Source organism: Perognathus longimembris, chromosome 4 (genome assembly GCF_023159225.1).
Source record: "Perognathus longimembris pacificus isolate PPM17 chromosome 4, ASM2315922v1, whole genome shotgun sequence".
Lineage (NCBI taxonomy): Eukaryota > Metazoa > Chordata > Mammalia > Rodentia > Heteromyidae > Perognathus > Perognathus longimembris.
The window spans coordinates 62,597,994-62,611,610 of record NC_063164.1 but is presented as its reverse complement, the minus strand read 5'-3'; the positions used below and the strand labels follow the sequence as shown (position 1 = coordinate 62,611,610).

Genomic DNA, 13,617 nt, shown 5'->3' with positions numbered 1-13,617 from the left:
AAAATCCGATTAACCAAAGTTCTCAAACTATATCCCAGAGGGCTGTTACTACTTTATATTTCCACCAGCTAAGTATGAGTGATCTGAATTCTCTTTATGTCACCTGATTTTGAGTAATAAGTTAAATATAGCTTCCCAGATTAGTCTTCCCCTAGATTGGTATACGTTGTCCAACAAGATTTAGGCCAATAATATCTGGGTGGAATCCTGGGGCTAGGGTGGGGACATGGTGAATTAGAAGATGAAGAGGTAAAAAGGATACCATCTAATTTTAACGCCTAGTATTTACTGTCTTATTTTGGGTTCCTGACATCTTGTTTTAACCTGGTTCTATTGTAATTGTATCAGTAATCTCTTTCCCCTCAGGTGGTCTTTTTCAAGCCACTGAGAGCCTTGGGGAGCAAGAAGCAATAGATTAGCTGTGAAAGCAAAAGGTCTAGGAAGAGTTGGGAATCACTGAAAGGTAACAGAGTTTTAGCTACAGCTCACTAAGTAGTCAAATCAATCTTTACTAAATAGCTGCTTTTAGAGCAAATGCTGTAGGTAAGGGGTGACTTCTCTAATGAAGCTTGGTAGTTTAATTTCTCCTGATAATTACATAGTGCCCTATTTTCTCTTCAGCACATATGACTCCTGCTAAAACCACTAAAAACAGCTATGACACATAAAGGAAGATAAAGAGGACTAAAAGTTTCTATTTCCGGTTCCAATTCTGAATGTCCAGATCTTTAAGAGACTGTTAGATACAGCTGTGATTATTTTACTAAAATTCCAGTACTAGCTTTAAAAAGTTTTCTAAAAACACAAGTTCAGTTTTACATACTTTTAACTTGGAAGTGACTGCCACCTATTCTACACTGCCTTTTAATAGACAGAATTTTCCAGATCTATAAAACTAATAATCTTCACCCTCAGCAATACTAGTTATCTTCATCTATTTCTAGATTGGGTTGTGTGATGGTCAATGTTTAAAGTTTTAATTTTGGCCAAGTGTTTTGCATTTTTGTTTTATTTACTTAAGTATTTTATTGGCATATGTTAAGTAAACAGATAGGGATTTTTGTGACATTTCCACACCTATTTACAATGTATTCCAATCTCATTCCCCCATCACTTTTTTTTCTTTCCTTCCCTACTTCCTAAAACAATTTCAACTGATTTCATTGTTCTATTTACATACATGTGAACAACCTAGTTCCACCATGTTAAGTCTCTTTCATCCTCCTTTCTAGCCAACCCCCCCATACACACACTAGTATCCTCCTAACAAAACATGTTTCTCTTTCCTGTTCCAAACCCTGTATTGATCAACAGCTTTCACTGAGGTTCTTTATGCTGTTTTCATATGTAGTTTCAATGTATTTCAAAATTCTTCACTCTCTTTCTCTCTCCCCTTCTCCTTCTCCTCCTAAGTAGTCTATTAATTAGATTCATGTTATATGTTTACACACATATATTTATGTATACAGGTATATATACATATGCACATATCCATGAATATATGTCTTTTAGGTCTACCTTCCACATACAAGTGAAAATATTCTGATATCATGTTTTCTGAAGGCTCTCTGTAATTGTGTTGTCTCCATTCCCTGATGCCTTTACACAAAATATTAAGTACATATAATTCTTTAATAACTATGCAACTACAGAGAGAGAGTATATATGCTATTACTGGGGCTTGAACTTGGGGCCTCGCACTTGCACTTAGTTTTTTTGCTCAATACTGGTACTCTACCACTTGAACCAAACCTCCACTTCTGAGATTTTTTGGGGGAGTAGGGCTAAATAGGATAAGAATTTCACTGACTTTTGTCTTTTGTCTGGCTTCAAACCATGACCCTCAGATCTCAGCCTCTTGAGTAACTAGGATTACAGCTTGCAAAGAGTTTTGATTAGCAGGTTTTTGTTTTGTTTTGTTTTGTTTGCCAGTCCTGGGACTTGGACTCAGGGCTTAAGCACTGTCCCTGGCTTCTTTTTGCTCAAGGCTAGCACTCTGCCACTTGAGCCACAGGGCCACTTCTGGCCATTTTCTATATATGTGGTGCTGGGGTATCGAACCCAGGGCTTCATGTATATGAGGCAAGCACTCTTGCCACTAGGCCGTATTCCCAGCCCCTGATTAGCAGGTTTTGACCTTTCAAAAATATGTGTAGGGGTGCAAGTTGATAATATCACTAGCATTTAGCCATGCCATTTCACAGAATTAAAAAAAAAGATTATCAGGGCTGGGAATATGGCCTAGTGGTAGAATGCCTCATGTATATGAAGTTCTGGGTTCAATTCCCCACCACATATATAGAAAAAGACAGAAGTGGCTCAGTGGCTTAAGAGCTGGAGTGCTAGCCTTGAGCAAATAGAAGCCAGGGCAGTATTCAGGCCTTGAGTATCAAGCCCTGGACTGGCAAAAAAAAAAAAAAAAAAGATTGTTACTAATTAATAACATTAAATAAGGTTCAGGTTCCACTTATAAAAGTTTTTAGCAAGGCTTTTTTAAAGGAAATGTTTCCTTTACATTTTTATATTATTCAATGAAGGCTGGGGATATGGCCTAGTGGCAAGAGTGCTTGCCTCATATACATGAGGCCCTGGGTTCAATTCCCCAGCACCACATATACAGAAAATGGCCAGAAGTGGCGCTGTGGCTCAAGTGGCAGAGTGCTAGCCTTGAGCAAAAAGAAACCAGGCACAGTGCTCAGGCCCTGAGTCCAAGTCCCAGGACTGGCCAAAACAAAACAAAACACTATTATATTATGCAATGAAGAAATTTCACATGTTGATATACATGAAGTGGGATTCACAGATAGATAGATAAACAGATAGATATAATAGAATATTCTCTCTAAATATTAACACGGGAGAAAAATATATCTCTGTAAATGGCTCCTGACTGCTACTATTTTGAGACAAGAACTGCCAATTTACCCCCAGATGAGACTCTGAGAGCTTAATAGAACTTATTATACACTATTGAATCTTCATTAAGTCAGTCTTCCTCAGACTGCAAATGTGGGCATTATGGACTGCTCTGATCAAACTGTGGGGGTATTATTCCAACCAAAGCAGTCCCAGGTAATGGGGGAAAACATCCTCTGTTTGTCGGTTAAAAGCTAAGTTTTGTAGAGTATTATTGAATTGTTTTTCATTGTTTCTCATTTGATAATCCACCAAACCAGTGAGATGGGGATTCTGTGCTATCTTCCTCATTTCTTATATTAGAGCCCTTGGTCCCACAGACTCAATGAATTCCAATAATTACAAACAGTGCAAAAGGTAGAATTGAAGCCTAGGTGTTATGACTTCAATTTCAGTGTCTCTTCTTGGACATCTTGCTGAAAAGACACAGAGTGAGAGATCGAGAAAGAGAGAGAGATCGAGAGAGAGAGAGAGAGAGAAAGACAGAGAGACAGAGACAGACTCTCAAAGGCAATTATTAAAAACATCTTTTGTACTCAGTAGCCTATTTCATTTTAAGATGCCATGACCAGATTCAACATTTTTCAGTGTGATTACTATCTGATTGCATTTACTGTACCTTTATTGAAAAATGGAAATTAATGTTTCCACCTATATACCATTTCACCACCAGATGATTCAACTAAATTTGTCTTTACAATATTAGTCAGATGGTAATCCCAGCACTAAAGGGGGTAAGGCTGGAGGACCTCAAGTTCAAGGCCAACCTAGACTACAAAGCAAGATCCTGTTTATAAATAAATATGTAAATAAATAAAAATAAATAGAAAAAATAGAATGCATGCAACCTTGAACCAGATCCTCCCAAACATAGTTATTCCCATATTCTTGTACAGAAATATGAACCCCTGAATCCATGTTCCTGCTTTCTCCCCCAAGTGGATTCCTTGTCTACTTAAAGAATTCACTGCCTTGACCAAGTTGTTACTAAAATATTGGCAGTCCATGTGCTAGACCCATGGAGGAGTTTATATGTCCCCTACCTCTCAATAGTCTGGCTTACTGTCTATAGCAATGGCTTTTATATTCCTAAATACATGTCTGTCATTAGCCTATATCTGACCATTCTGTTAGTATGCATGCATGACTATGTATCAGCACACATACTCTGTAGGGAAATGTAATACTGTTTTTCCAAACTCACTTCTAACTGCATCCAATTTATCTTATTATTCCTTGTGTTTTTAAAAATTATTTTCTTCTCCAAGGAAGGGAGATGAAGAATGAATGGACCAAAAATAACTTGAATTCTGTGAACATTAATGTACCCTCCAAAGAAAGAGAAAAGTGTTGAGCTGGGAACATGGTTTAGTGGTAAAGTGCTTGCCTAGCATGCATGAAGCCCTGGGTTCAATTCCTCAGAACCACATAAACAGAAAAAGCTGGAAGCGGTGCTGTGGCTCAAGTGGTAGAGTGCTAGCCTTGAGCAAAAGGAGCTCAGGGACAATGCCCAGGCCCTGAGTTCAAGCCCCAGGACTTGCAAAAAAAAAAAAGTGTTTGTTTGTTGAATTATCTAGTCTAGATTTTTTATCTTGTCTCATTATTTTTTCATCCTCTCTTGGTTTTTGTATTTAATTACTAGGCTAATTTATACATTTAACTTTTTTACTATGTATTGCACACTGGTGTGTGTTTGGGACATGCACCATAATAGATACAGGCTAGGATACTGACTTAGACTTGATTTAAAATAGAATCACTTAGGAATCTGAGTAGAAAGACAGTATACTAACACTAGACACATTCTTTTCTCATGCCTTCTTTAGTCTATTGCCCTGGGCTGTAAGTTGTACAGTAAAATAACCAGTTTATTATTTTCTGTTTCCTTTTACTTCACTGAGAAAAGCTACATTGCTGGCAATCTGACAGAAAATTTAAAAATGGAATCCAGTGTATGGTATGCATGATTGAGGAATATATACATGGCATAAAATATTCATCTATATTTCCCTCCTACTTTTGTTTTTGCCATCTGATATCAATAGAAAAGCAACAAATAAACCTTTAAAGCTGGGTGGGATGAGCAAAGATACCTTACAAAAAAGCAAGAGGTGATTCTTGGTCTCCTTTCCATGAAAGTACAAAATCATCATAAAAACGAAGTAAAAACATCTTTTCTTTAAAAAGGGAAAAGCAGATTTTTGAAAAGTGCTAAAACTAATTTTTTTAACCTTGTGCTCTCAGTTAATACTTGTAGCATGCTTACAAAATGTTCAATTTCTCTCTCTCTTTTTTTCTTTTTTTTTTTTTTTCAAAACTGATCTTCATGAGAGCCTACTTTATTCCTCACCCATGAATTTTTACTCTGAATTTTTGGCCTTGATGTTTCCAAAATGTATCATTTTCACTCACAGCTTAAGATGCCTTTGCTGGTCTTAGTACAACATACTATATGTAATGGTAGTGTTTAAAGCTGGAGATCAGATTGTGCATAATAACATATGTAGTTTGGATTACATAAACACTACAGGAAGAAGGGGAGACAGGACCCTTCTGTGTACAAATTTCAGATTGCTAGCTGTTTTCCTAAACAGAATGTTAAGTACTCCTAAGTAGGCAGTGAGTGATGTAGTGGCCATGACTTTGGAAACTGCAAAAAACCTCAAACATGTTTCAACCAAAAATAAAGATTATGCCCCAAAATAACATATTTACTTTATGTGATTTTTCTGCTTGCTACTTAAAGGTTGAGGTGTGTGTGTATGTGTGTGAATTTCATTGCTTTCAAAGCTCAATTTAACTAAACAATTTCATTAAAGTTTGGAAGTAGAGCTAAGAGTCAAAGACAGATGAACTTGCTACAAATTACAAACTTCACCCATTATACATTTCATCCATTGTAAAAGAGTTAGAAGCAGGAGACTGTACCAGTTTATTTCCTTAGCACTGTACTTCTTATAATCTCAGTATTTCAGAGTAAACTATGGAAGAGTTTGTCTCTTGTTTTGGCTGCCAAGTTTGTCATATGTTGTTGAAATATTGATAAGTTTTACGTACTTTAGGAGAAGTTAATAAAACATTATTGTATTTTTTTTCAGCAATGAGACATTTCAAGAGTGGAGAAAGAAGTCAATAGCTTTCCTAAGTCTGCGAAGTGTGTACTTCAAGTCTTCATGTTCTGCTTTGTTTCAGGAATTACACGGCTGCGGGGCTGCTTTTACTGCTCAAATATCAAAATCGGGTCTTTGAAATCATGGGTGAAAAATTCAACACATTTCAGTCACCTTTTAGGTACTGTAGAGAGGTTGTGAGACATTTTGCTTCCTGTCCCCCCTCTCCCCCTTTTTATAAGAACTTCAAATATGGACAACCATTCCTGCTGGTGTCTTTATGTTGGGAAGCTCTGCGTGAAGTTGAAGTTTTTATAGGGAAACTTGTTTAAAATGCAGTTGTCTTTAAAGGCCGCTTTACCACAGCAAGGCTAGGGGTTGCCAATAAACCCATTTATAGCAACTTCTGTATTCCCAGCTCAGCCATGCCAATGGGGCGACCCTTGCACAACTCGGGCTGGCAGTTCTGATTAATTCTTTCTTTGGGCCAGTTTTCCTACCCAAAGCCTGAAGGGGCTTTAGGGATGTAGTGGGCCGAGCCTCCCAGGTTGACCTGGACCCTGTGAGGTTTCTGAGAACCTAGGCCTCCCGAATTCCTAGGCCACTTAGCCACCTATACTGGCTTTTGCTCTGCTAGGGAATAACAAAACATTTAGGGAACTAGGGGGTTTAATTTACTGCCACCAGCCAACATCATAATGGCATCTTTGTCTGTTCTCCCCCTCCAGGCCTCCCTCCTCCTGTCGGCCAAGCAGGACTCTGGCCCTTCGGTGGGCACGGCCCAGACAGCACTCGGAGGAGGCTGCAGACCCCCGGGGCGCCTGGGCAGTTCCTGGTCCTTGAACTTTCCTAGTTCTCTTTTGGGAAAGAAAAGTGATGCAGCCTTGAGAGATGCATTCTACTGCCCTCCGTCTCCCTGAGCTCCCTTTGGCCTCGGAATGTGAGTGCTTTAGTGTGTTCAGTTAAGCGAGGGAAAGAAAATCCAACAAAGCCACACAGGCCACCCTAAGGCATCCACGGAAACTTCAGCTCGGCTAATTGCTCCCAGATGTCCTCCTTTCCTTTCACAATGCAAAAAACAGGGGAGGCCGGATCACTGTATTGATTTTTTAAAAGGCTGCAAGAAAAAAAGAAAAGAAAAAAAAAAGATCCCGCCGCTCGTCAGGTCCCCGGGGGGCGTCCAGGCACAGTCCCAGGGGAGCGGACCCCGTCCGGGGACGCGCGCTGGATCCGGATCCGCCGGGAGAGGAGCGAAGGGGCGGAGAGGCGCCCGCTCCCGCGCCTCGCGGAAAGTTCGCGCGCCGCGCCCCGGAGGGTCGGCGGAGCCGCGGCCGCTCCGGGCGGGGAGGGGCGCGGAGGCGCGGCCCGGGCGAGCGGGCGGGCGAGCGGGCGCGCGAGAGGAAGGTGCCTTCGGGAACACGCGCAAGGGCGGAGATTCGCGCTGCCAATGAGGCCCCGGTGTGGGCCGAGCGAGGCAGGGGGACGGGCCGGAGCGCTGCGATCGCTGTGGCAGCTTCGGGAGCCGAGCTTCGGGAGCCGGAGAGGCAGCCGTGGATTTGCCCGGCTGGCCGCGCCCCAAGGCCCAGCCCTGGGGGTGGGAAACCGCACGGAAGAGCTGGAAACTTTCCCGGCAGGTAACTCCACTCGCTGCCCGGGCGCCGCCACGGGCCTCCCGGCGTCCCAGACACGGCTAGCCGCTTGGGGTGCGGTGCAGCGCGGCGCTGAGGGTCCCGGGGAGGAAAGAGAGGGTGACGGGGGTGAGTGCAAGGCGTGTGGGAAAGTTTCCGGAGCGCCCCCTCCTTCGCTGGGCACACCCGGGAGCTTTCTGGGGATAGGCACAGACATGTTGGGCGCCCGGGGCCTCGGGCTCGGCGCCTCTGGGGGAGCCGGCGTCTTCCCAGTGCGGTTTCCTCGGTGCCCGCCCGTGCGGGTCCGGGGTCCGGGGAAGCTGGGACCCGAGGACATGCTAGAGTTTCGAGACCACCCTCTCTGGGCGCGCGGTCTCGCTCACCTTCCCGCCTCCGCGGGCCCCCCATCCCCGGGCTTGGTTGGGCCTGAGTTCTGCCGGGTGCCTGGGGCGCGGGAGGTGGGCGACGAGGCTGACCGGGCCCCGTGGGGTCCCGGGGGCTGGCTGGCAGTGCGCGGGTCGTGAAGTTGCCGAGCGAACTTCAACCGGGGGTGCCTGGCCGTGGCCGGCTCTGCGCTCACAGTCCCGCTTGCCTCCCACAGCCCTGCGATTCGCACATGCACGCTCTTTTTTCTTGGTGTGGCTGAGATTGGGTCAGACCTTGATTTCTTCTTTCAGTTGCTAGAGGTGGGCAAGACCAGGGTGCTGCCAAGATTGTGAGTCCCCTTATTCGTGGGTGCGGACTGGTTCCTTTGCGGGGACATAGCCGGGCGCAACCTTGTGTTTGGAGGACCTTGGGGAGCAGGGCGCAGCTCGCGGGGGGGGGGGGCGGGGGTGTGGGGAGCTCCGGGGTTTTGGCGTGGCGGCTTTCCGGAACGGTTTCGCGGTGGGGGGTGGGGTGGGGGGGGAGGGAAGGAAGCCCTAGGCATTGTGTGGTGTGTCTGCGGACAGAAAGGTCCCTGGACTGGCGTTCTCCAAACTTCTTGGGTAAAGCTCCGGGAGGAAATGCGGCGGTGGCCAGGTACAAATGCGGCGCCGCCACCGGAGGGACCGGGGGTTGGCGACCGGTCGTCTTCTTTCTCCCAGGCCCTGGGGCTCATCCTTGCCCCCCCCCCCCCCCCCCGCTCCGCATCTCGTCGTCGGGAGGGATGAGACGTGCCTTTCCAGCCTTGTTCCCCGCCGGCGTCCACCTGGCGATGGGGAGGGCACCTTCATCTTGAACTTGACCCCAGCGGTCGCGTCGTCTCTCCCGGCGGGTTCCAAGGTGGAATCTTAATGCGAGGTGAACCCGAGACCGGCGCAAGAAAGAAGCTCCGGGTTAGGAAATCTTTGTGGAAAGGGCCGGGGAAGGCCGAGGTCGCGAACTCTGGAAATGCCAGACACCCCAGACTACAGAAAGTTTGTATGCATTGGGGGCAGGGGCTGGAAGAAGGACGGGGCGGTTTGGTTAGTTGGCACTGTGGATTGGTGTTTCTCTGTGGTGGAAATGAAGGAAGCCTGTATCGCCGTCTGCTTTCCGCAGATCCGCTAACTTTCTCCCCTCCTCCTTCCTCGGTCATCTTAATTCCTGCCAGGCTGGCACTCCTGGAACGGGGGTTGGGGGTGGGGGGCGGGGGGGGGGAAGGGGAAGAGAGCAGTTGCAAAGTTCCTCCGGCCAGCCTGGAGATATTTCAGATCCGCTACTAGGAAGATTCCTGGATTTCAACAGCTGCTTCTTGATTGCTGGGATTGAAAGAATTTATGAGCGACCGAGAGGTACTCCTTGTGGCAGTACTTGTGAATGTTTTACTCATCTAAGCTACTTAAAGAGCTCACACGGACCTTCCCTTACCCAGGGCTGGTTTCTGTAGAGTTTGCCTCAGCTGTTACACCTGGTGGGTTTCAGTCAGACAACATCATAAACATCCTGGTGGTTTTGCAGTGAAAAATGTTGGAGTAAGGAAAGTGTGCTGTTTGACATATCTCAGGACTTCCTCCTAGGATTGTTCTAGATACCTGCCAAGTGGGTGCCATCCAGGCTTCAACAATGCTGTGATTTGACAATAAAGGATGGGAAATTGTGTCATCCATTTTAGTGGAAGCAGGAAAATCCAGAAATAAATCTGAGGTCTCTTTTCGTGACCCAGTCTTTCAGCTCTGGTGCCACAAACTTTAACTTTTGCTGGACTTGGAAGCAATGGTTTTCCTGCTTTCTTGGTTTAACCACCAGAATGTCTAAATTATCATAATTCGTGTTCACCATGGAGCTAAAACAACTTGATTCATAGTCAGCCTTTTTCTGCTTCCCATAAAGGCCAAAAGAACATTTTGTCTCTTTAACCACACACAATTTATTTGATGCTATAGTGGGTTTTTGATACAGGGTGATTGAGGGCACAGTTTTGTTTTTTTAAGAGACAATGGAATTGCTTTGATTAAATTGCCCATTGTTAGACATCTTCTCTTCTGAGTTGATGATTATCTCACAGAGAACATTAAACCAGTATCCCTGGGCTAGTAGAGCTGTAATCCATAATATAATGAGGACTGCCCACATAACTGGGGGTTAATGTTATGTCGATGTTTCAACTAGACATCTTAACCCAATTGTAAGGATTTTATTGCCAATAGGTTGCAAGTACGGTTTCATAGCTAAAGAAATGGCTTTATTTTCCTTTTTCTGATTAAAAGTTTCAGGGATAAGTTACAGAAGCAAAGTAATGCAGTGTAATGTACATATATACATACATACACATGCAATGTGCATACAAAGAGCTTTGTTCAGAACTTCTCCCTTCCCAAGTTGGTGAAAATAGTTGTCATACAGGGCTGGCTTGCACAATTATCCCTAAAATGGAGTTACCTAGTAATCCTAAAGTTCTGTGACTCTCCAAGAGTTGGGGGAAAAATAGGACTTTTGGAGCCTTTGCTGTGGTGGTAGAACAGTACAACAGTGTTTATAAAGGGCTATATTATAAATTTTACTCTTGAAATTTTAGCTGAGTAAATTAGATTGGCTTGTCCCGATTATCTGTGAATAGTGAAGTTGAATTTGAACTGAGGTCTTGTGACTCTGCTCTTTTTTGAAAGTCTCTTTATTTATGGAGATCAGCTGTGAATTGGCCAAACTCTGACAGACTAACTTTAACATGTGGTGGTTTCTCACTGTCTTTCATTTATAGGTTATTTTGGTTTCAGAACCCTAGGGTTAATATAGATGCTTTGATGTGAGGGATTAAAAACAGTTCACTAATAATGGTAATAAAACTTCTCCCTAGGAGAGTTCCAGAAAGTCACATACCTCCAACTAATCATTTGTTTATTTTCAATTTTTTTTATTAAGAAGGCTTCAGAGTCTAATATGATTTATAATCCAGATGTGTAACCAAGACAGCATTCTTAGGGAAATCATTTGTCAAATCTACCTTAAAAAAATAAGAAATGTACATACCATTTGCCTTTCATCTTGGTATCACTCAATCTAATTACAAAGCCAGATGAATATGCTCTTTTTGTATCTTAATTCTTGAGTTCTTTCTATTGGTGACTGGAGAAGTCTGATTTTGCAGCCTTTTCTATGTTAAATCTTTCCTTTCTGTTGTTGGTTTAACGGTAAAGAAGTTGTATATTGCAGGTGACCTGTTTTCACTGTCTCTTAAATGTTTATTGCATTCTGGTTTCCTAGGGGGCACAAAGTATAGGTGGACAATCAGTTTGGGAGCTGGGATAGATTTTCTTTGCTTTTTTTTTTGGGGGGGGGGGGTCAGTATTAGGACTTGAACTCAGGGCCCGAGTGCTGTTCCTTAGTCTTTTCCTTCAAGAGACTGGTGCTTTACACTTAAGCAACAGCTCTATTTCCGTTTTTTTTTTTTTTTTTTTTTTTTGGCCAGTCCTGGGCCTGAGCACTGTCCCTGGCTTCTTCCCGCTCAAGGCTAGCACTCTGCCACTTGAGCCACAGCGCCGCTTCTGGCCGTTTTCTGTATATGTGGTGCTGGGGAATCGAACCTAGGGCCTCGTGTATCCGAGGCAGGCACTTTTGCCACTAGGCTATATCCCCAGCCCTATTTCCGTTTTTTTGATAGTTGGGGATAAGAGTCCCATGGACTTTCCTGTTTATGCTGGCTTTGAGCCATGACCCTTAGGTCTTAGCCACCTGAGTAGCTAGAAGTATAAGTGTAAGCCACTGGCATCAGGCTTCCTGCACATACCGTCATGTTGTATTCAGTACCATTGAGTGTCACATCCTTTGTCCCCTGGATTTTATTGAAAAAGTTCAAAAGTGAAATTCTGTGCTAAGCTGTAAGTTCTTTTCTGTCTTTGCAATTGGGCCATCTTTAACTTTTAAAACTTGTTTTTGGAGAAATATCTTTTCAAAATTTCAAGCAGTAGGATTAATAACTCAAAAGAGATGTTAGGTGGCTTATGCCTGTAATCCTAGCTACTTTGGAGGCCAAAATCCAGCCCAGGCAGAAAAGCCTGTGAGACTCTTGTCTCCAATTAAACAGCAAAAAGCTGGAAGGAAGTAGAGGTGTGGTATAAGTGGTAGAGAGGCAGCTTATATTGCAAAAGCCAAATGAGAGCATGAGGTTGGTGAGTTCAAGCCCCAGTGGAAAAGCCACGTGTGAGTGGGGTCCTGAGCTCAAGCCTCAGTACTGCACGTGTGTGTGCTGCGCTTGTGGGTGCGCACACACACATATACACACACAATCTCAAAAGAGGTTTTTGCCAATCAGTACCCATCAGTACCCAATCACTGACTGGAAGGTGTGGTGAATCTGAAATTGCTGTTATTTGAAATGAGAGGGGAGCTATGTGAAGCACTATTTGCTAGTGAAGTTGAAAGACTATATCAGTGCTGCAAAGAGGAGGAATGGCTGTTAGGCTTTTACTCAGGGAACAGGTTTTGATGAAGGCTTTCTGGACATACTATTTTGTGGCAAGAGAATAGGTTTCTCTAGCTTTTGTTTTGCTGTGTTGCCTGGGGGCTGTCATTCTAGGGTGGATGTTTAGCATTACCAGCTTCCACAGGTGTGAGTAATCAAGGAGAGTAACATCTGATAGGATTGACAAGGGCAAGAAAATATTGGCAGAAATATAATAGAGTCTCTGCATTTAAGCACAGATTTATGCAATGTATTGGTTAAAAAAGAAATCCCTTAGCCACAGTTGTACATAGATATGAATGCTGTACATTGAGCCATCTAGTCTAGAGCTTCAGTGTGAACAAGTCTACAACTCTAGAACAAGTATAGAACTCAGCCCTTTCTCTGCCCCACCCAGTACACTTAGGGTGACACAGTTTTGATGGACAGTATTGGGGGATAGGGTGAGGAATTCTCTGAGAAATACTTGCCTGTGATCAGTTTCTTAAAGAAAAATGAGATTTTGTTTTATGCTTTTTTTTTCTTTTGGTCAGTCATGGGGCTTGAATTCTGGGCCTGGGCACTATCCCTGAGCTCTTCAGCTTAAGGCTAGTGCTCTACCACTTGAGTCACAGAGCTACTTCTGGTTTTCTGGTGGTTAATTGGAGATAAGGGTGTCAGGGACTTTCCTGTTGGGGCTGGCTTTGAACAGCAATCCTCAGATCTCGGCCTCCTGAGTAGCTCACCAGTGTGAGCCACTGGTACCCAGCTGCATGTACTTTTGAAGACATGAACAAGATGATACATAGGAAGGTATATACAATGTCTGTGCAGTTCAGAGTACAGTATATAGTTAAATGATATGCTTCAGTCTCATGTCTTCTTTGGTGTTGTTTCAATTACCTGTTGATATATTTATTGAATATGTCATAACATATTCCATCATTCACCTTGGCATTTGTATTTGATTGGGAAGAGATCTTTGAACCCTTTGGCTCAAATGGCATTTATTCACATTGAGTCACCATGGCCCATCACAGTATTCAGCATATAAGGGTACTTGCTTTCTGGTAGCTCCAAAACCTCATACCATAAGAAACTGTCTTTTTGCCATTATGTCCAA

General features: G+C 43.8%; 1 protein-coding gene across 15 annotated transcripts in view; it reads left to right on the top strand.

Annotated features, from left to right (window-relative positions):
- The first annotated feature begins 4,474 nt into the window (after positions 1-4,474).
- Positions 4,475-13,617, top strand: part of Tanc1 (tetratricopeptide repeat, ankyrin repeat and coiled-coil containing 1) — a 235,544-nt gene continuing 226,401 nt past the window's right edge. For 7 of the 15 annotated variants that reach the window (XM_048345404.1, XM_048345394.1, XM_048345393.1 and 4 more), the window contains exons 1-2: positions 4,475-6,207; positions 6,755-7,660. In XM_048345404.1, coding sequence (XP_048201361.1) covers positions 7,474-7,660 — 187 coding nt within the window. In that variant the 5' untranslated portion in view covers positions 4,475-6,207; positions 6,755-7,473. Of the gene's footprint in view, positions 6,208-6,754; positions 7,661-13,617 lie in introns of those variants that run through there. The other 8 variants (XM_048345399.1, XM_048345398.1, XM_048345395.1 and 5 more) reach the window with 5 other exon arrangements.